The sequence below is a fragment of the Balaenoptera borealis genome (genome assembly GCF_965194805.1).
Source record: "Balaenoptera borealis genome assembly, chromosome: 8".
NCBI classification, from domain to species: Eukaryota; Metazoa; Chordata; class Mammalia; order Artiodactyla; family Balaenopteridae; genus Balaenoptera; species Balaenoptera borealis.
The window spans coordinates 99,755,903-99,777,835 of NC_138865.1; the positions used below are offsets into that span (position 1 = coordinate 99,755,903).

At 38.7% G+C, this 21,933-nt stretch overlaps 1 protein-coding gene across 1 annotated transcript in view; it reads right to left on the reverse strand.

Moving 5' to 3' along the window:
• The window catches only part of LOC309632799 (thioredoxin domain-containing protein 8-like), a 28,984-nt gene extending 12,811 nt beyond the window's left edge, over positions 1 to 16,173 (reverse strand). Inside the window, exons 1-3 of the mRNA XM_082400637.1 lie at positions 15,569 to 16,173; positions 9,630 to 9,739; positions 6,884 to 7,000 (exon numbers count right to left, since the gene is read on the reverse strand). Of these exons, the coding sequence (XP_082256763.1) occupies positions 6,884 to 7,000; positions 9,630 to 9,739; positions 15,569 to 15,728 (387 nt within the window). The 5' untranslated portion in view covers positions 15,729 to 16,173. The remainder of the gene's footprint in view (positions 1 to 6,883; positions 7,001 to 9,629; positions 9,740 to 15,568) is intronic.
• Between the last annotated feature and the right edge of the window lie 5,760 nt (positions 16,174 to 21,933).

Consider the following 21,933-nt stretch of genomic DNA (forward strand, 5'->3'; position numbering starts at 1 on the left):
AGATGAAAAGGCAGAAGGCTATGTACCATATGAAGGAACAAGATAAAACCCCAGAAAAACAACCAAATGAAGTGGAGATAGGCAACCTTCCAGAAAAAGAATTCAGAATAATGATAGTGAAGATGATCCAGGACCTTGGAAAAACAATGGAGGCAAAGATGGAGAAGATGCAAGAAATGCTTAACAAAGACCTAGAAGAATGAAAGAACAAACAAACAGAGATGAACAATACAATAACTGAAATGAAAACTACACTAGAAGGAATCAATAGCAGAATAACTGAGGCAGAAGAACAAATAAGTGATCTGGAAGACAGAATGGTGGAATTCACTGCTGCAGAACAGAATAAAGAAAAAACAATGAAAAGAAATGAAGACAGCCTAAGAGACCTCTGGGACAACATTAAATGCAACAACATTTGCATTATAGGGGTCCCAGAGGAGAAGAGAGAGAGAAAGGACCAGAGAAAATATTTGAAGAGATTATAGTCGAAAACTTCCCTAACATGGGAAAGGAAATAGCCAGCCAAGTTGAGGAAGTGCAGTGAGTCCCATACAGGATAAACCCAAGGAGAAACACGCCGAGACACATAGTAATCAAATTGGCAACAATTAAAGACAAAAAAAACTTATTGAAAGCAGCAAGGGAAAAATGACAAATAACATACAAGGGAACTCCCATAAGGTTAACAGCCGATTTCTCAGCAGAAACTCTACAGGCCAGAAGGGAGTGGCATGATATACTTAAAGTGATGAAAGGGAAGAACCTACAACCAAGATTACTCTTCCCGGCAAGAATCTGATTCAGATTCGAAGGAGAAATCAAAAGCTTTACAGACAAGCAAAAGCTAAGAGAATTCAGCACCACCAAACCAGCTCTACAACAAATGCTAAAGGAACTTCTCTAAGTGGGAAACACAAGAGAAGAAAAGGACCTACCAAAACAAACCCAAAACAATTAAGAAAATGGTCTTAGGAACATACATATCAATAATTACCTTAAATGTGAACGGATTAAATGCTCCAACCAAAAGACACAGGCCTGCTGAATGGATACAAAAACAAGACCCATATATATGCTGTCTACAAGAGACCCACTTCAGACCTAGGGTCACATACAGACTGAAAGTGAGGGGATGGAAAAAGATATTCCATGCAAATGGAAATCAAAAGAAAGCTGGAGTAGCTATACTCATATCAGATAAAATAGACTTTAAAATAAAGGATGTTACAAGAGACAAGGAAGGATACTACATAATGATCAAGGGATCAATCCAAGAAGAAGATATAACAATTATAAATAAATATGCACCCAACATAGGAGCACCTCAATACATAAGGCAACTGCTAGCAGCTGTAAAAGAAGAAATCGACAGTAACACAATAATAGTGGGGGACTTTAACACCTCACTTACACCAATGGACAGATCATCCAAAATGAAAATAAATAAGGAAACAGAAGCTTTAAATGACACAATAGACCAGATAGATTTAATTGATATTTATAGGACATTCCATCTAAAAACAGCAGATTAAACTTTCTTCTCAAGTGTGCACGGAACATTCTCCAGGATAGATCACATCTTGGGTCACAAATCAAGCCTCAGTAAATTTAAGAAAATTGAAATCATATCAAGCATCTTTTCTGACCACAATGCTATGAGATTAGAAATGAATTACAGGGGAAAAAAAGTAAAAAACACAAACACATGGAGGCTAAACACTATGTTACTAAATAACCAAGAGATCACTGAATAAATTAAAGAGGAAATCAAAAAATACCTAGAGACAAATGACAATGAAAGCACGACAATCCAAAACCTATGGGATGCAGCAAAAGCAGTTCTAAGAGGGAAGTTTATAGCTATACAAGCCTACATCAAGAAACAAGAAAAATCTCGAATAAATGATCTAACCTTACACCTAGAGTAAGGAGAACAAACAAAACCCAACATTAGCAGAAGGAAAGAAATCATAAAGATCAGAGCGGAAATAAATGAAATAGAAACAAAGAAAACAATAGCAAAGATCGATAAAACTAAAAGCTGGTTCTTTGAGAAGATAAGCAAAATTCTTAGAAGAAGAATTTTATTCTTAGAAGATAAACCATTAGCCAGACTCATCAAGAAAAAGAGGGAGAGGACTCAAATCAATAAAATTAGAAGTGAAAAAGGAGAAGTTACAACAGACATCACGAAAATACAAAGCATCCTGAGACTACTACAAGCAACTCTATGCCAATAAAATGGACAACCTGGAAGAAATGGACAAATTCTTAGAAAGGTATAACCTTCCAAGACTGAACCAGGAAGAAATAGAAAACATGAACAGACCAATCACAAGCAATGAAATTGAAACTGTGATTAAAAATCTTCCAACAAACAAAAGTCCAGGACCAGATGGCTTCACAGGTGAATTCAATAAATATTTAGAGAAGAGCTAACACCCATCCTTCTCAAACTCTTCCAAAAAATTGCGGAGGAAGGAACACTCCCAAACCCATTCTATGAGGCCACCATCACCCTGATACCAAAACCAGACAAAGATACTACAAAAAAAGAAAATTACAGACCAATATCACTGATGAATGTAGATGCAAAAATCCTCAACAAAATACTAGCAAACAGAATCCAACAACACATTAAAAGGATCATACACCATAATCAAGTGGGATATATCCCAGGGATGCAAGGATTCTTTAATATATGCAAATCAATCAATGTGATACACTATATTAACAAATTGAAGAAGAAAATCCATAAGATCAACTCAATGGATGCAGAAAAAGCTTTTGACAAAATTCAACACCCATTTATGATAAAAACTCTCCAGAAAGTGGGCATAGAGGGAACCTACCTCAACATAATAAAGGCCATATATGACAAACCCACAGCAAACATCATTTTCAATGGTGAACAACTGGAAGCATTTCCTCTAAGATCAGGAACAAGACAGGGATGTCCAATCTCACCACTATTATTCAACATAGTTTTGGAAGTCGTAGCCACAGCAATCAGAGAAGAAAAAGAAATAAAAGGAATACAAATTGGAAAAGAAAAAGTAAAACTGTCACTGTTTGCAGATGACATGATACTATACATAGAGAATCCTAAAGAGGCTACCAGAAAACTACTAGAGCTAATCAATGAATTTGGTAAAGTTGCAGGATACAAAATTAATGCACAGAAATCTCTTGCATTCCTATACACTAATGATGAAAAATCAGAAAGAGAAATTAAGGAAACACTCCCATTTACCATTGCAACAAAAAGAATAAAATACCTAGGAATAAACTTACCTAAGGAGACAAAAGACCTGTATGCAGAAAACTATAAGACACTGATGGAAGAAATTAAAGATGATACCAACAGATGGAGAGATATACCATGTTCTTGGACTGGAAGAATCAATATTGTGAAAATGACTATAGTACCCAAAGCAATCTACAGATTCAATGCAATCCCTATCAAATTACCAATGGCATTTTTTATGGAACTAGAACAAAAAATCTTAAAGTTTGTATGGAGACACAAAAGACCCCGAATAGCCAAAGCAGTCTTGAGGGAAAAAAACGGAGCTGGAGTAAACAGACTCCCTGACTTCAGACTATACTACAAAGCTACAGTGATCAAGACAGTGTGGTACTGGCACTAAAACAGAAATATAGATCAATGGAACAGGATAGATAGCACAGACATAACCCATGCACATATGGTCACCTTATCTTTGATAAAGGAGGCAAGAATATACAATGGAAAAATGACAGCCTCTTCAATAAGTGGTGCTGGGAAAACTGGACAGCTACATGTAAAAGAATGAAATTAGAACACTCCCTAACACCATACACAAAAGTAAACTCAAAATGGATTAAAGACCTAAATGTAGGGCCAGACACTATAAAACTCTTAGAGGAAAACATAGGCAGTACACTCTATGACATAAATCACAGCAGGATCTTTTTTGATCCATCTCCTAGAGAAATGGAAATAAAAACAAAAATAAACAAATGGGACCTAATGAAACTTAAAAGCTTTTGCACAGCAAAGGAAACCATAAACAAGATGAAAAGACAACTCTCAGAATGGGAGAAAATATTTGCAAATGAAGCAACTGACAAAGGATTAATCTCCAAAATTTATAAGCAGCTCATGCAGCTCAATAGCAACAAAACAAACAGCCCAATCCAAAAATGGGCAGAAGACCTAAACAGACATTTCTCCAAAGAAGATATACAGATTGCCAACAAACACATGAAAGGATGCTCAACATCACTAATCATTAGAGAAATGCAAATCAAAACTACAATGAGGTATCACCTCACACCAGTCAGAATGGCCATCATCAAAAAATCTACAAACAATAAATGCTGAAGAGGGTGTGGAGAAAAGGGAACCCTCTTGCACTGTTGGTGGGAAAGTAAACTGATAGAGCCACTATGGAGAACAGTATGGCGGTTCCTTAAAAAACTAAAAATAGAACTACCATATGACCCAGCAATCCCACTACTGGGCATATACCCTGAGAAAACCATAATTCAAAAAGAGTCATGTACTACAATGTTCACTGCAGCTCTATTTACAATAGCCAGCACATGGAAACAGCCTAAGTGTCCATTGACAGATGAATGTATAAAGAAGATGTGGCACATATATACAATGGAATATTACTCAGTCATAAAAAGAAACGAAATTGAGTTATTTGTCGTGAGGTGGATGCACTTAGAGTCTGTCATACAGAGTGAAGTAAGTCAGAAAGAGAAAAACAAATACCGTATGCTAACACGTATACATGGAATCTAAAAAAAAAAAAAAAAGAGAGAGAGAATAGACTTGAGGACATGGGGAGTAGAAAGGGTAAGCTGCAATGAAGTGAGAGAGTGGCATGGACTTATATATACTACCAAATGTAAAATAGATAGCTAGTGGGAAGCAGCTGCATAGCACAGGGAGATCAGCTGGGTGCTTTGTGACCACCTAGAGGGGTGGGATAGGGAGGGTGGGAGGGAGATGCAAGAGGGTGGAGATATGGGGATATATGTATATGTATAGCTGATTCACTTTGTTATAAAGCAGAAACTAACACAGCATTGTAAATCAATTATACTCCAATAAAGTTGCTAAAAAAAAAAAAAAGAATGCATATGTTAAACGGTTTCAATTTTCAAGTAAAACCTCAAGAGAGGGAATAGGTAGTGTCATTTTTTGGGGAAAAATTATTTAAATCTATTGCTTTGGGACTTCCGCGGTGGCGCAGTGGTTAAGAATCCGCCTGCCAATGCAGGGGACACGGGTTTGATTCCTGGTCCGGGAAGATCCCACATGCCGCGGAGCAATTAAGCCCGTGTGCCACAACTACTGAGCCTGCGCTCTAGAGCCCATGAGCCACAACTAATGAGCATGCATGCCACAACTACTGAAGCCTGCGTGCCTGGTGCCTGTGCTCCGCAACAAGAGAAACCACTGTGATGAGAGGCCGCACAATGCAACAAAGAGTAGCCCCTGCTCACAGCAACTAGAGAAAGCCCGCACGCAGCAACGAAGACCCAAAGCAGCCAAAAATAAATAAAATTAAAAAAAAAAATCTATTGCTTCAATTATGTTACAGCAAATACACACAAATAGACACCGAAGATAAAATTCTGCAGCTAGCATATCAAATGCTCTCATTCTCTATACTGCAGACATAATCTCTACAAAGATTAAGTATGAATTTTTTTTACTTTACATATATTCTTCATAACTCTTTTTATTTATTTATTTATTTAATCTTTTAGCTCAATCATTTAAAAAATTTTTTTACAATTTTGAAAGGTTACTTTCCATTTATAATTATTACACAATATTGGCTATATTCCCCGTGTTTTACCATACATCCTTGAGCCTGTCACAACCAATAGTTTGTACCTCCCACTCCCCCACCCCTATACTGCTCCCCCCACCACCAGTAGTTTGTTTTCTGTATCTTTGAATCTGCTTCTTTTCTGTCCATAACACTTTTTAATTGCATACTCTTTCATAGACTAGATGTATCATAAATCACTTAGCCACTCTACTAAAAAAAGACATTTACCTTGTTTCCATATTTTGTTAGAAATAATGCTACAATTACTATGCACTTAGCCATTTATTTTTCCATGAGGTATTTCATTAAGAAAAATTCCCAAGAATGGGATAATGTGTGAAAGGGAATGAAAAGTTTGTTCCTCTTAAGTGTGTTGCAAAATCACCTTTCAAAAGGTACGCACAAGTGTCCGTGCTCCCAGCCATATATGTAATTACTAGTTTCATCACACACCAAGTATTTGAGGCATTCCATTCCATTAATATCTTCGAGATAATTGACATAACATACTCATGTGTGTCAGGATGGGTCTAAAAAGTTTAGTCATGTTAATTCATTTCATTTTCACTAAGGAGGGGGAAACTTTTTACGATCCATGTTTTTACAGATAGGGAAACTAAGATACCAAGAAGTTATTAAGTAAACTGCTGGGAAGTGGAAGAACTGGTTTTTGAACCACAGAAATCTGAGCCCAGAACCTGCCTGGTCAACCACTAGGCTATTTTACCTTGTAATAGCTTTTGATTGATGTTTGCCCAAGTGTGAAAACCATGTATATATTTGTGAGAGAATTTCATCACGCTCCTTGTTATAAGGTTCTTTTTTGATGGCTCTGCTCCAGAGAGGGATAATAGTGGGGTATTCATATGGATTTGGACACCTCAAATGGTCTAAATGGGGAGATTTATCACGATTCATGCTTTTTTTTTTTTTACCCCTTGCCAATATGTAAAGTTCAGAAACTAAGAATTACATTGCTAAGATTGAAAATAAATACAGTTGTTTCGTCCATCCAGGATACCCCAGGCCTTTTATTTTTAGACTCTGATGGCTCTATAATCTATTTCAATCTGCCAGTTACCATAGAAACATACCTTCTGGGCTTGTTTGACCATCTGAAATGTGGGTATTGCTTTGATGTGATAAATTTGGGCCAACTCCTGGAAAATAAAAGAAATGGCATGAAGTCACAATTTTGGTATCCTCTCTCTGGACCAACAGTGGTACTTGGTGACGTCTCAGGAGGCATGTCTGAGAGCCCAGGGACAGCTGATACATTACAGATTCTCTTGCCAAGAACTTTTCTAATATATCCTCAAAGCTTCCAGGAATGTTACAGTAGAAAAATGACTGTTTCCAGCATTCCTGAGCTTTCTCATTCAAGAGCTCTAGGAGACGGATGAGAGATGGGGGCCAAAACAGAATGCACTGAAGGACAAAATGAGCTCTATTTAAAAGAGCTTGTGGGGCTTCCCTGGTGGCACAGTGGTTGAGAATCTGCCTGCCAATCCAGGGGACACGGGTTCGAGTCCTGGTCTGAGAAGATCCCACATGCTGCGAAGCAACTAGGTCCGTGAGCCACAACTACTGAGCCTGCGCGTCTGGAGCTTGTGCTCCACAACAAGAGAGGCCGCGACAGTGAGAGGCCCGCACACCGCGATGAAGAGTGGCCCCCGCTCGCCGCAACTAGAGAAAGCCCTCGCACAGAAACGAAGACCCAACACAGCCAAAAAGAAATATAAATAAATAAATAAAAGCATTTAAAAAATTGTGAAAGACTGCAGAAGGGCGCCAGTGGAATCCAATATGGAAAGAGCATATTGTAAAAAATAAGAATGAGTAAAGGTCTCTTTATAACTCACACTTGAGACATGGGGTGATATAATGCCTTGCACTTTAAGTAAGGCTTGCATATTTCTTTCTTTTAAGCCTTACGCCTCTTCACTGCCCATCTTTGTGAAAGATTTGGAGCCAAGAGACAAGAAAATATGTTAGCATTCCAGTTGCTCTAATCCATTACAATCTGATTTCAAATACCACTTTTTGTTTATTTTGTTTGAGTCAAAAGAAAATTAGCCACCCACAGGATCAAAACCTCTCCCCTGCCACCCCCCACTACAGTATAATTTCCATGACCACAGCAATGACAACAATGAATACATTACTATTAGAAAAGAAAATTGTGCATTTTGTTTCACCTTAAGAGACAAAGAGCTGTAATCAAAAAAGAAAATAATAACACATGTTGCTAAGGGTATGGAGAAATCAGAACCCTCATACATTGCTGGTGGGAATGTAAAATAGTGCAGCTGTTTCAAAGACAATTTGTCAGTTCCTCAATAAGTTTAATAAAGAGTTACCATATGACCCAACAATTCCACTTCTCGATATATAGCCAAAAGAAATGAAAATGTATACATAAACGTTTATGCCAGTATTAGACATAATAGCGAAAAGCTGCAAACAACCCAAATGTCCATTGTAGGATGAATGGATTAAAAAAAAGGTAATATATTATTCAGCAATAAAAGGGCATGGAGTACTGATACATGCTACATCATGGATGAATCCCGCAAACTTATGTTAAGTGAAAGAAGCCCATCACAAAAGAACACATATTCTATAATTCCATTTATATGAAATGGCCAGAATAAGCAAATCTAGAGACAATGTAGACTTATGGTTGCTTAGGGTTGAGGTGGTGGATGGAGGGATCTGGGTGGGGAGGTGACTGCTAAAGAGAACAGTGTTTCTTTCTGGAGTTGTGAACACTTTCTAAAATTGATGGTAGTGATAGGTGCACAACTCTGTGAATATGAAAAAGACAAAGAGATAATAACCCTAGCTGTGTATTCTGAATGCATAGTATATGATTCAGCTTAAAGGACAATCACACACTGTCACACTTTAATGAAAGTTGAAGGAAATGGAAAAATGGAACTTTTATTATGTTCTGGGTAGTATGTCATATATTTTGTGCCTTTTAACTTATCATATTCTGTTAATTATTACCTTGTTTTACATACAGAGAAAGTGAAGTTTTTGAGGTTAACTGATAAGAGGTCACAAAACCATTAAAGGGCAGGATGGGTGAACAGTAGATTTTTTAAATTCTAAAGCTCAAATTCAATCCAATGTATGCACAGGCCACTTGTTATTGGTACTTTTCCTCATTATAAGTGAACAAATGTTAGGAAGAATAATTTTGTAGACACATTGTGTGTATCAGTAAGCACATTTTGATTGAGGACATGGGCTGATTATATTTGGGGGGGGGGTGAGGAAGAAAGGCTCTAGGGAGGTAAGGGAAGGATTTCCTGGAATTCCTTGTGGTGCTTAAAAAAACCCCACAAAAAGCATAAGCTATAGCAAGGGGAAAGCAAGTTATGTTAAAATGTCTGTAATGCATTGAGTTAGGTTTTAGAAACTGAATAATAATCTATTACAGGGGTGAAAATCATTTTTCACTTTGAGCTCAACTTCAACCAACTGGTATTGTCTGTCTAGAGCAACGCTACTGAGCAGGATTGTGGGGCAGAGTCTAGAGCAAGTGGTGAAGAATATTAGGATCGATTAGTGAATTCTGCCATAGTATGGGAAGGCGGGGGACAGCAGGAGAGCCACATATTTATTGTCTTCTTAAAAAAAATACAAATATACAAGAACATTAGGAGGGCGTTTACTACAGTTCATCACACTTTAAATTGCTTATGTAATCACTGAGACAGCACTCTCAATGACAACACAATGGATTTTACATATCTACAAGGAAGGATTTAAGATTCTTACCCGAGCATTGTCCACATCTACATTAGCAAACAGGACGTTTCGGTATTGCACGGACATTTCCTTCAAAGTAAAAGAGTAAAAATTCCTCATTAGCTTAATGTTAATATTAAATCACACACTAGCAATGTCTTTTAGCAAAAACAAAACCGAACAAAAAGGTTGATCAAGAGAGCTAAGTATCATTCTGGCATTGCACTACTGCCTAGAACCTCAAGCACCAAAGCCAAAGGTTGGATGCTGCCAAGGTCAAGCAAAGATCAATGGCAGAACCAGAGTCTAAAGTCTGTGTTCTGCTACGTATCAAAACTAGATTTTCCAGAATCCTCTGCAGGCTGTCTTCCTGTTAGGTTCTGCCAGTGGGAAGCATTTGCAAGAAAATGGAAAATGGGAGGAGGGAAAAACAACTCTTCTGCTTCTGTTCCAGATGTTCTGGAAGCATCTTTGACAGCGGTGGTGACAGTGGTGTTGGTAATGGGTGTGGGGTAGTGGATGCAGAAGCAGCCTGTAAATGTCAGCTCCTGGGATTTTCTTTTTTCCCAACAGCTGTGTTCATTCTTTAAGGGCACTTAATAGCATATTGATTTGTTTGCATTAACATCATATCTCAAGCATTTCCATTGACCTGTTTCAAAAGAAACCTCTCTTCAATGGTGGTGTGAAGTGTCCAGAGTTTGGCCAAGTGGAGACAACAACAGATGGAGCTGTCACTGGTGGTTGCTCCCGTGGACAAGCAGGAAGCAGCATGACACGGACCGATTAGGTGGACATTAGGTGCAGAGTTCTGTTGTAGGGATTCTCTCTGGTTGTTTGTTCATGGAATGTGCCCCAAGTGGGAGTTCTTTCTTCAGTGGCTCATCAAGATGATGAAATTGGGGGGAAACTCTTGGATAACAAACACGAAGGCCTTTGGTATTTTAGAGTACTCTTCAGATAAAAAAAAAGATGCTGGTTTTGACTGGCTGCATCTCTATGCCTGGTAGGAAGATGGTGTTGCCCAAGAATTCTGGGGAAATTGACTTGCACTTTTCAAGTTTCAAGATACATGGGTGTTCTCCAGTAGCAGTCAGGCGGGGCAATGGGTTTGACTTATGTGGACATCTGATTTCAGAGTCAGGTTCTATTTAGGAAGTTATCAGAGTCTCCCAAGTCTGACAGGAAATGGACAGGGTTATAGTAGTTTTGTATTGAGTAGCAGTCGGAAGACATGGTACAGATACGGGTTCCCTGCTAGACTGGTGTTCCCTTGTGAACACTGCCTTCCCTCACGGTCCCACTCCATCTACCTAGGACCCTCCTCTGCCCTCAACAAAATTCTTCCTTCTGTTCTGTTCTTCCTCCCATATAATCTGTTACCATCTGGTCACCTGTTCTGTTTGCTCTTAACTCTAAACTGTCTCCTGAATTTGATCTTTCCTTTTTTTCTCCCCAAACCACTGCCCTAGTTTTGGTAAACTCATCATTGACATTGTTGTTCACCTTGGGTTACCTGCCTCAGTCTTTCCAACCCATCCTTATACAACACTGCCAAAAGTATTTTCCAAAAACCCACGTTTGATCATGGCAAAACCTTTTTAAACATTCTTCTGTTTTGACTCTACAGCAACTCATTAAGTTATAACACAAGAGCCTTCTCCATCTGGGCTCAGCTTCCTTTTCAAGGCTCGTGTGTTGCTACTTCCACTGTATACACTGTACGTTAGCCTCACAGAGTACTTGCCTTTCCACGATCACACCACGCAATTTCTCAACAAATTTATAACCTCCCCTTTTCCAGAAATGTTCTTTTTGGGGTTCTATGCCAGGTGATCCTCTTAGCCCAGAGTCATCAAACTTCGCCTTATAGACCAAATCCAGATCTCCACATGGTCTCATAAATAAAGTTTTATTGGAACATGTTTGCCCATTTGTGTATTGCCATTGCCTGCTTTTGTGCTACAACATCGAAGCTGAGTATATATGGCATAGACCATATAACTTGCAAACCTGAAAATACTGTCTTTAACCTTTACAGAAAAGGTTGCTGACCCCTGCTCTTAATCATCAAGGCCCAGATCAAATGGGACTGTGGAATTTACTCAAGACTTAAAGTTTTAAATCACTTCTTAAAATCCACATTTGCTTATGATTTACTTTTTTTCTTCTTGCCATACATCCTTTAGAAGAGACTCCGGGTTGTCAACTTTTAGTTTTTGTGTGTCTGAAAAGGTCTTTTTTAAAAAAATTAATTAATTAAATTTAATTTGTTTATGGCTGTGTTGGGTCTTCGTTGCCGTGCGTGGGCTTTCTCTAGTTGCAGCGAGTGGGGGCTACTCTTCGTTGCGGTGCGCAGGCTTCTCATTGCGGTGGCTTCTCTTGTCGCAGGGCACAGGCTCTAGGGCGCACCGGCTTCAGTAGTTGTGGCACGTGGGCTCTGTAGTTGTGGCTTGCGGGCTCTAGAGCGCAGGTTCAGTAGTTGTGGTGCACCGGCTTAGTTGCTCTGCAGCATGTGGGATCTTCCCAGACCAGGGCTCGAACCCCTGTCCCCTGCATTGGCAGGCGGATTCTTAACCACTGTGCCACCAGGGAAGCCCCTGAAAATGTCTTGAATTCTTCCCCACCTAGAGTAATGGTATAGCTGGCTCACTTCCATTCCACCTTCCTGCAGAGCCTGGAAAAGGGAAAAGGTAAAGTTTCCTTGGATTCCCTTGCAGCTAGAGTTCTGGATGCAAATTGGTTTCACCAGTGAGATGCATGCAGGCAAGACTTGGAAGGCAGAAGTGAGACAGAGCTACTTTCTTTTCATCTTTGGATGTCCTGCTGGAAAGCAAGACTGGGGTGTGGGAGGGTAATCGTGCTGGAGGCAGCAGCTTTGCTGAGGGATCCAGTGCCCTGACATCAGCTTCCGGATTTTGATTCTAACTCCCCGACTGCTGTCGGGGAGTTAGAATCAAAATCAACACTGTTCGTGTTGTTTTTCTGTTTGTTTTTTGTTTGTTTTCTCCCAGTAGTGGCTTCCCATTTCTTCTCACATCTGATATCTGCAAAGTTAGGATCCCCTGAGGTGGGTGTGTTGTGCTTTTGAGCCATTCATGGGGTTCCAGTCTGGAGCCCATTCATCCAGTCTTCTAATGATTTTATGAGCATTTAACTCCTCATATTAAAATCCTTTTCACTCTAATTTGGTTTCTGTTTCTACTTTGATCTCTGATAAAATGCCCTAGAGTAAGAAAAGCGTTTCCTCCAACTCCATTATGTACTATGAGTTTTTAATAAATGACACATGATGAATACCTTCTCTTGAAAAAGTTCAAACGTTACAAGAAAAATAAAGCAAAGCATGAAATTTTCCCATTCTCAATCCTCCCCCAATTTTCAGTCCCTCTCACAGAAAAAAAAAAACAAAACTTGTTTGATATGCATCTTCTGCTCCCCTTTGTCTACATATAATATATATGTATATTGATATATACATACACACATATGTATATGTATCTCTGTTTTACATAAATGGGACCATACTGTATAAATTTTCCTATATTGTTCTCTTTTTACTTAATTCTATGTTGTCTTGGAGGTAATTCCTTCATTATGTATGGGCCTACTTGATTCTTTTTATCATCTGAATAGTATTTCACAGTGTGGATACACCCAAATTTAAAAACTGTGTGTGCATTAGTCTGGATTCCAGCAGAAAATAGATGGCACATTCAAATTAGGATAATTTAGGGACGTTTATCACCAAAGGGCTAACTATAAATAACTATAAAGTTAAGGATGGGTGTGGAGGAGCTGTGAGAGTCTGGACACAACAGTGGCAGAGCCCTTACCGCCCTCAGGGCCCGAAGGTATGAAGGGAGAAAGGGGTTACCAAGCCTGAGATTAAAATGCCTCGTTGGCCATTGAAATTTGATCAGCTTTGACTTTGTGGCAGGTGAGGTAGTTATACTCCTGAAGCTAAACTTTGGAGACTCTAAGTTTTAAGTGTCTGAATAGAGGGGTCTGCCAGATATGAAAATGTTCCCTGTGGATATTCTAAGAATTTTAGGCAGAGAATAGATGTTGAGATGTCATGTAGCCAATTTCTCTATTTGAATATGTTGATTTTAAATTAAATATCAAAGGTTGTGATTGTGGTTTGAATGAATTCAGTTAGATTCAAGAATTTAAGTCAAAAAAGTTGAAATGTTAGAAATCTTGCTGAAAATAAACCAGAGTATTTTCAGTTGTGTAGAGAAATCCAAATTTTATATTTGAAGGAACAGATTTCATAAAATGGACCATAAATGTTAAACATCTGCGCAATAAGGAGAAATGAAAAGAAAATGCCCTGAGTTTCTTTCTGTTGCATGTTATACACCTCCCTCCCCGCCCCTCAGTGGTGAAAACTCTTAAATGGGGTAATAGGAAAATTAACTAGATGAAACATTGTATAGACATGAAAATTATAATCTGGAAACTTGATAAAAACATGAACCAATGTGTATATGGAAAAAGATCTGAATACAAATATATGATTACAACTAAGTGGAATATTTTACTAAGATATTTTATAAAGGAGATCAGATATGAAAGGAATATGTAAGACATAGGATTTGTTCTGATAATAGGGTTGAAGGATTGGGAGCAGTTTATTCTTTTATATTATAGTTAAAAACAAGTATCATGTTCATCTGTAATCTATTCCAATATCTGGAAGTTCTGAACTCTGGAACTTAGGTAAAATGTCATTATTACGAATAATCCATTCCTTTGTACAATTGTACTCTTTCGCACCTTTTGATGATCCTTGCAGAATTATCCATAGACAAGTAATATTAATCTTCTGGTTTATGTACTAATGATCTAATTAGATCTCACTATATTATATTCAGGTTAATCAGGATGCTTCAAAAAACTATGATTCTGTGCAAAAGATTTTAAGTTTAATTAGGTCCCATTTGTTTATTTTTGTTTTTATTTTCATTACTTTAGGAGACGGATCTAAAAAGATATTGCTGTGATTTATGTCAAACAGTGTTCTGCCTATGTTTTCCTCTAGGAGTTTTATAGTATCTAGTCTTACATTTAGGTCTTTAATCTATTTTGAGTTTATTTTTGTATATAGTGCTAGCGAATGTTCTAATTTCATTCTTTTACATGTAGCTGTCCAGTTTTCCCAGCATCATTTACTAAAAGGACTGTCTTTTCTCCGTTGTATATTCTTGCCTCCTTTGTTGTAGATTAATTGACCATAGGGGCGTGAGTTTATTTCTGGGCTTTCTATCCTGTTCGACTGATCTACATATGTCTGTTTTTGTGCCAGTACCATATTGCTTCGATTACTGTGGCTTTGTTAGTAAAGTCTGAAGTCAGGGAGCCTGATTCCTCCGACTCTGTTTTTCTTTCTCAAGATTGGCTAGTTGTGTTTCCATACAAATTAAAAAAAAAATTGTTCTGGTTCTGTGAAAAAAGCCACTAGTAATTTGATGAGGATTGCATTGAATCTGTAGATTGCCTTGGGTAGTACAGTCATTTTAAAACAAACGTATGGCTACTAAAGGGGAAAGGGGGCTAGGGATAAATTAGGAGGTTGATATTAACACATACACACTGCTATGCATAAAATAGATAACCAACAAGGACCTACTGTGTAGCACAGGGAACTATACTCAATATTTTGTAACTTATAAGGGAAAAGAATCTGAAAAAGAGTATCTCTATCCCTACCTATCTATCTACCTACCTATCTATCTATCTATCTATCTATCTATCTATCTATCTATCCGTCCAAATCACTGTGCTGTATGCCTGAAACTAACACAACACTGTAAATCAACTATACGTAAATAAAATTGAAAAAATTAAAAAATAATAATAAAAAAAGAAATAGGCACCAAGTGGGGGGGAAGCTATGATTCCATAATGGCTCATAAGGGCAAAACTTTTAAGATTTATTGGGAAAACTATTTGAGAACTTTAAATTCCTTCTAAAATTGTGAAATAGACACTGATGATACTTACATGAAAAAGAGGATAAATTCTTTTGCAAGGACCACACCATTTTGCTGAAAATTCAATTACTACAAGTTTGTTTTCGGCAGATTTCAAAAGTGCTTTTAATTCATCCTGAGACCAGAGCATAAATGAGGAAATGTGCACAATCACTGAATCTCATAATGCCTTGCAGGGAATAAAATGACAGCTTAGTTATGGTGCCCCACCCCATTGTTCTCCAGGGGATCCAACCTTTCCTAAATGTCCTTGAGGGCATATATATATTTATCTTTCTAAGTATACATAAGTGATGATAAACCCACACAAAAAGGTTAGGATTCTATTTACCAGATGGGTTGGTAATGGTGGTTGGTGATGGTTGGATACCTCTGGGGAGAGACTGAGATGGGATAGTGAGAGATGAGGGGTGGAGGGTGGGGATGAATGGGTGTTCAAGGTGGACATCTATATTTGATATTTTATACAAGGACCTAAACATGCATTAACAGAGAAATCTAATGGAGAGCTAATCTAATACCTTGAATCATTTCTTGTTTTTGTTTTGTTTGGTTTTGGGGGGGTGGGCTGATCATTATTAAAGATATAGTTAAAACCATACATTTAAGGATTAGACATGCTTCTTGCTGAATGTCTTAAGTGAATTTTTTCTACCAACTGTCTGTGTCATCTAAGTAAAGTAAGATTTTCCCTCCTGGGACCTCAGATCATGGTATCTATGCTTGATTGCTTTGTGAACAATGTCCTACACTAGTTATTTCATGCACGGCTTGTCTTTGCAACAAGTCCCTACAGAACTCAATCCTGACTCACTTCTGTGCCTCTATGGCCCCTAACTGGCACATGTAAGTGCTCATGGAGCATTTAGTTGATGAATGAATGATCTGCTAATACATAGTGTTCTGTTCAAGATTTATTTTTCCTTTTCTCACTGGAATTCTACCAAGAGTATCTAATTTACTCTGCGCTTGGTATTCTCTTCCTTAATCTCTACAACCACCCTATGCAATGGATATTATTATTATTATCCCAATTTCACAGATGAAAAAACTAACATTTATTAGCTTTCTCATGGTCAACCAGCTGGTGAGTGGTGTAGTTGGGATTGCTAACCTAGTAAGCTTGACCCCAGAGTCCATTTCCTTAACCACTATACAAAATCGTCTCCTGAGTTCTTTATAGTAACGGGGCTCACTCTTCCTCTCTCTGGCCCAAATGCCATCATGCGCTTATACCTGGACCACTAATTAATATGGAGGGATGGGATCACTAATTGAGTTAAATCAATCAGGGCCTATCACTGGAAATAGGGATGGGGTTTATTCTATACAGATGGCATATACTTTATAAAAGGGGAGTCTTGACAATTACATTGCCATTTGATTTACTTTCAAGAAGTGAAACGGATGACTCAAAGAAGACATGCTCTGCCTTTACCAATATTCCTCCAGGAGAGGGGTGATTAACTTTTCAGAGAGCCATGCCAAGCCTCCACTTCTCACTTGCTTCTGAAGTTATAAGGTATGCCATCCTCAAAAGCATACATGTCTTCACTTCTCAGTAGTCGTTAGGGTGTAAAATGGACTACCTGGTCCAATGAATTTGACTTGGCTAAGTTCTCTGAAGGTAATACTCCCATGGTATGCATAGTGATCCCACATGTACCTATTGAGGTCCACTCTATGCCAGCTACTGGACACGCTGCTAGGATATAGCGTGGACAAAAAAACAAAACATTCCACCCGCTGCCTTCATGGAGCTTACATTTGGTGGGGAAGCCAATGGTAAGATTAATAAGTAAAATATATAGTAAATTTGTGATCATTGCTAATAAAGAAAAAAGGAGAAGAATAAAACAGGAGGGAAGGATGGGAGCTGGATTACAATCACAGTCGGGGTGGCCAAGGTCCACCTCGATGTGGCATTTGAATAAAGACATAAAGGAGACAATAGGCACTCAGAATAGGTCTCTGAGGAGGAGATGGAGAGGGCTTCTCAGAGGATGAGAGACCCCAAGATATTCTATGAGAGTCCCAGAAAACCAAAAAAAGAAGAATTACCAAAATCATTAGCAAGTGTGTGCTATTTTTAAAACATTTTTTTATGTCAAAGGTACATGGCAATGCCTTCTTTCAATCTGATCGCTCTCATATTTGTGATCTTACATACAGGCACATTTGGGGAAAGTGTCAAAAGTCTAATTCTGAGGGTGCTAGTGGAGGGAAGACCCAGTCCCTACGTGTCCCCCTTCCCTCCAGCTCCTGGTCCTCCTGTAATGTGGTCACATCAGAATGTCTGGATGCTAAATGCCTGCTCTACCTCTAAATGATGTAGGCCCTTAACCACTCTTTTAGAGGCAATTTTCTTTAAAGAATTATCCCTGGCCCATATATGTATTGAGATTTGTTGTGGCAGTACCACTGGACAATGGATGGAAAGTGATTTTATGAAATACCACCTAAACACTTGTTAATGCCCCTGGTCCATTCTATAGGCATGTCTAGGGGTTCTGTTCTCTTTCCTGGGATAAGAGAAATATGTGGACTATTTTACTTCCATAAAATTTTCCAGGTACAACTAAGGTAAAATTGGTGGGATCAGGTACAGGATGGGTTATGTTAGGAGCTGGTCTGGATCCAGCTAGAGTCAGAGCAAGAAATGAGATGGAGGAAGGGATAAAACTCTTTTTGATCAACTTTTCTCTTGGCTACTCTCTAGAGAGTGCCATCCCCCAAGAAACAACATGAAGAACAAGCATTAAAAAATAAAAATCTCCTCTTGCTACAGAGCAATGAAGGAATACTGGATGGAGGAAATATTCCTTAAAGTTTATCAAATCTGCTCTCAAGATGTCTCTTCTGAAATACTCCTTGAAGCCAAATAAATACTTGCCATGTCTCTAATATTCTGCACCATGATTTACACCTGGGAATTGCTGACAAAACTCTCCTGTTGGTTCAGTTGGCTGACTGTAGCTGTCTCTTATCAACTATAGGATCCTAGCCAGAATATAAGGGTACCTTCTCTATGATATCATTGAACATGACATCTTAGAATCTGGAACTTTGCCAGACATGGAGCTAATTTCATTTTTATGCTATGACTAGTTAGTCAGTGTGTGGTCAGCCCAAAATCAGCCAACTGCTGGCCTTGTGTGCAGAATCAAAAACGTGTCTGTCTCTTGTTAATCTTCTACTACCTATTTCCATGCACCCCCTCCCTTCCCCAGCCCTGGCAACCACCAAATGAGAAATAAGCAAGGTAATATTAAATAGATGAAAGTTATTTTCATTTAGGATTTTGAAGGGATTAGTTTGCAGTTGAGAAAGATACTAAAGCCTAATCCTACAATAATGTTTCTTGTACATTTGGTTTTTATGAGTCACAGATTCTCTAAACTTTGTTATTTTTGTTCTAATTATTTAGGAAGTAATGAAACTTCACTTTCATGGACTGGACCAGGGGTTGGCCAACTTTTTCTGTCAAGAACCAGATAATACTTGGGGCTTTATGGACCGCATTCAGTCTTTGGTTCATATTCTTTGTTTTTAAATCTTTAAAAAATGTAAACATTTTTAGCTGCTGGGCCTTACAAAAATAGCAGCAGCTTGCCAAACTCTGCACATGATGGTTTGTTATTTTTCAGAATTTAATGTCAGAAGAAAACCCAAACATGGCCATGACCAATGTTGCTCAGACCTTCCTCAGAGCAACAACAACCACCACCACCACAAAGTAAGAAACTGCAGAATTCTACAATAAAACAAAACCAGCAAAATCATTCTTTCTGTTTTTTCCACTCCTCCATTCAGGTCTCTCAGGAATGAATTATCTGCCTTTCTTTTTAGTGTGTGTTAGATGAAGAGCTATGAATATTTCTTGTACAGCCTCGGCCAAGTTGTTTTTTGTTGCTTCCCAGCACCCATTTCTTCCACTTTCTACCAAAAATACATGGACTTTTCCGTGGGTGAATTTATCCCTCCTCCATTTTATAGCAGTTATGCAGTTTGTATGGGATTAATCTAAATCCAGGGTTCGACCCTGATGATCTTAATTTCCTCTTTCTGTAAACAAGATGCTGGCTGTCAGCTGTTATAAAACACACAGGAACCCAGTCTTTAAGACCAATGTTTCAGAAAGCAGTGAGGCAACAGAGAGGAAACCTGGGTTTTTGGTTTGGTCCACTGGATGAAATGTTGCTGGAAGTGCTATCTAAGCCTGATATTTGTTTCTACAGACAGCAAATGCCTTTACAGTTTAAACTGAATTAAGCTGGAATTTCTAATACTTACCTGGTAAACACTCAGATACAGTATTACAGAAATTTCTCCATTTGGGTCAAACCGCAAGAACTATGACTTAACATTGTCACTGGTGTTTAAAAATCTCTCACACAAGGCATGCAATAGTGAAGCAAAATCTAACTTTAGGACTGAGGAATCTAATTTCTGGCCTGCAATGTGTCCAGACTCAAAATAGTCATTAATGCTCTGAAATCACTATTTACCAACTGGCATTCCAGTCATCTAAGTTCCTTTTTGAGCCTCCCTAACTGCTTAATATTTATCAAGGGAGAAGGTGGAAGGAAAATGAGATTTAGACTCAGACAAATGTTATTATTCCACTTTACGGTATATGAGAGGCACTAAACTTGGATAAAACAACTTGGTTTCAAACCTGAGTGCTGCTATTGTGAGCTCTTGAACAAATTACTGCTTATCTAATCTTCTATTTCCTCATCTGTGAAATGGAGATAGCGCTCACCTCTTAGGGATATGATGATAATTAACAGATGTAAAGAAGTCTAGTGAAGTGTGTACAGCTCCTAGCTGAAGCCAGCAAAGGCATGCACCATTCTGGCTTTCCAAGTTTCTACTTCTGAAAGGGTTTTCTTACCTCTTAGTGAACAGAAAGCAAACCGCAACCCAATGTGCTCCCTTCTGAGCTGGCAGAGCTCTAAAAAGGAGAAGCAACATAGATTGTAACCTAATGTCCACAAGCCTCTGATGGCCCACTATGTTGATCATACCATAGGGTTGGCCAACATTGGTAAACTGGAATATTTTAGGAATAAACAAAGCCTCTTACTTATCTTGCAAAGAGTCCTGAGATCTGGCAATGCTGGGCCTTTCATTTTGTGTCACATGATGACCGTCAGGTGGAGAGCATGCTGGAGGCGGCAGCTCTTTCCAGCTGAGTCCCGTCCCCATCATCTTCCATTGCTTCAAGAACCCAAGGTGGAGTGGCAAGAAGCCATTTTTCTTGTGGGTGTGCGGCTATTTGTCTTCTACCACGATAATAGATATTTGAAGCATTTCTATTGTCTTGCCAGTGTCTGTTGTATTCTTTTTTCTTTGTCCCTGGGGTGCTTTGCTTATTAATATTACTTGCCCAGCTTCTACTGGCATTTGAGTTTGAGACTCTTGATTTTGATGCTTCTACCATCACAGCCAGGAATTTTATTCATGGTTATCCACTGAAGATCCTATCATTGCCTCTCCTTCTTCTTTTCTGTCTTTTTCATTCAAGAAGGAAAGGTAGATGTTGACGCATATTGAACATCTTCCAAGCCCTAGGTTGAGAACCACTGTTTTGAAGTGTGGGCTCCATTCTTGGCATCAGTTTCATTTATGTTATTTTGCAAATACCCTGTTAGTTAAGGTGACAGTGTTCACTCTATAGATGAGATAATCGAGCTGCAGCCAGCATAGATAACTTATCCTAGACGGAATCAAGTTAGAATTCAAGTCTGGGTCACCTGTCAGATAGGGAGGAACACAGGGTTAGCTGGAATCTGCAGGTCCCTTAGAAAGCTACTTAGCACTGGATGAACTCAATGCACTGCATTCCTTTTTTTCTCGGCTTCAGAAGCTATCCATCATCTCTACTATTCTTTTCCTTATGGAATATAGATCTTCCTGAACTTCTCTCCACTGCATTTGGAAAGGAGATGGTACAGAATTAACTCTGAGGCACAGCTACTTAACCAACAAACTCCTGCCATGTCCCTGGGTTCCCAGAAGTGGAGCAAGGCTGGGCCAGGACTTCTGCCTTCCGACACTAGGGCTTGTAGACTTTTCCACAGAATTAGCTGCTAAGCAGCTTGCCCAGCCCAAGGGCAGGGAGGGTACAAGCCGATGGATCACAGAAGTCTGTTTATATCCAACTGGAATCAAGTGCTATTAAAGTCCAGGAAAAGCGCTATTAAAGTCCAGGAAATGACCAAGTTCATAAAAACAGACATCTTTTTTATGTTTTTCAGAGAAAGTGCTTAGTTGGTAAGCAGGGCACTTTCTAATCCTGGATAAAAGCTCCTAGTCAAGTATTTTCTAGA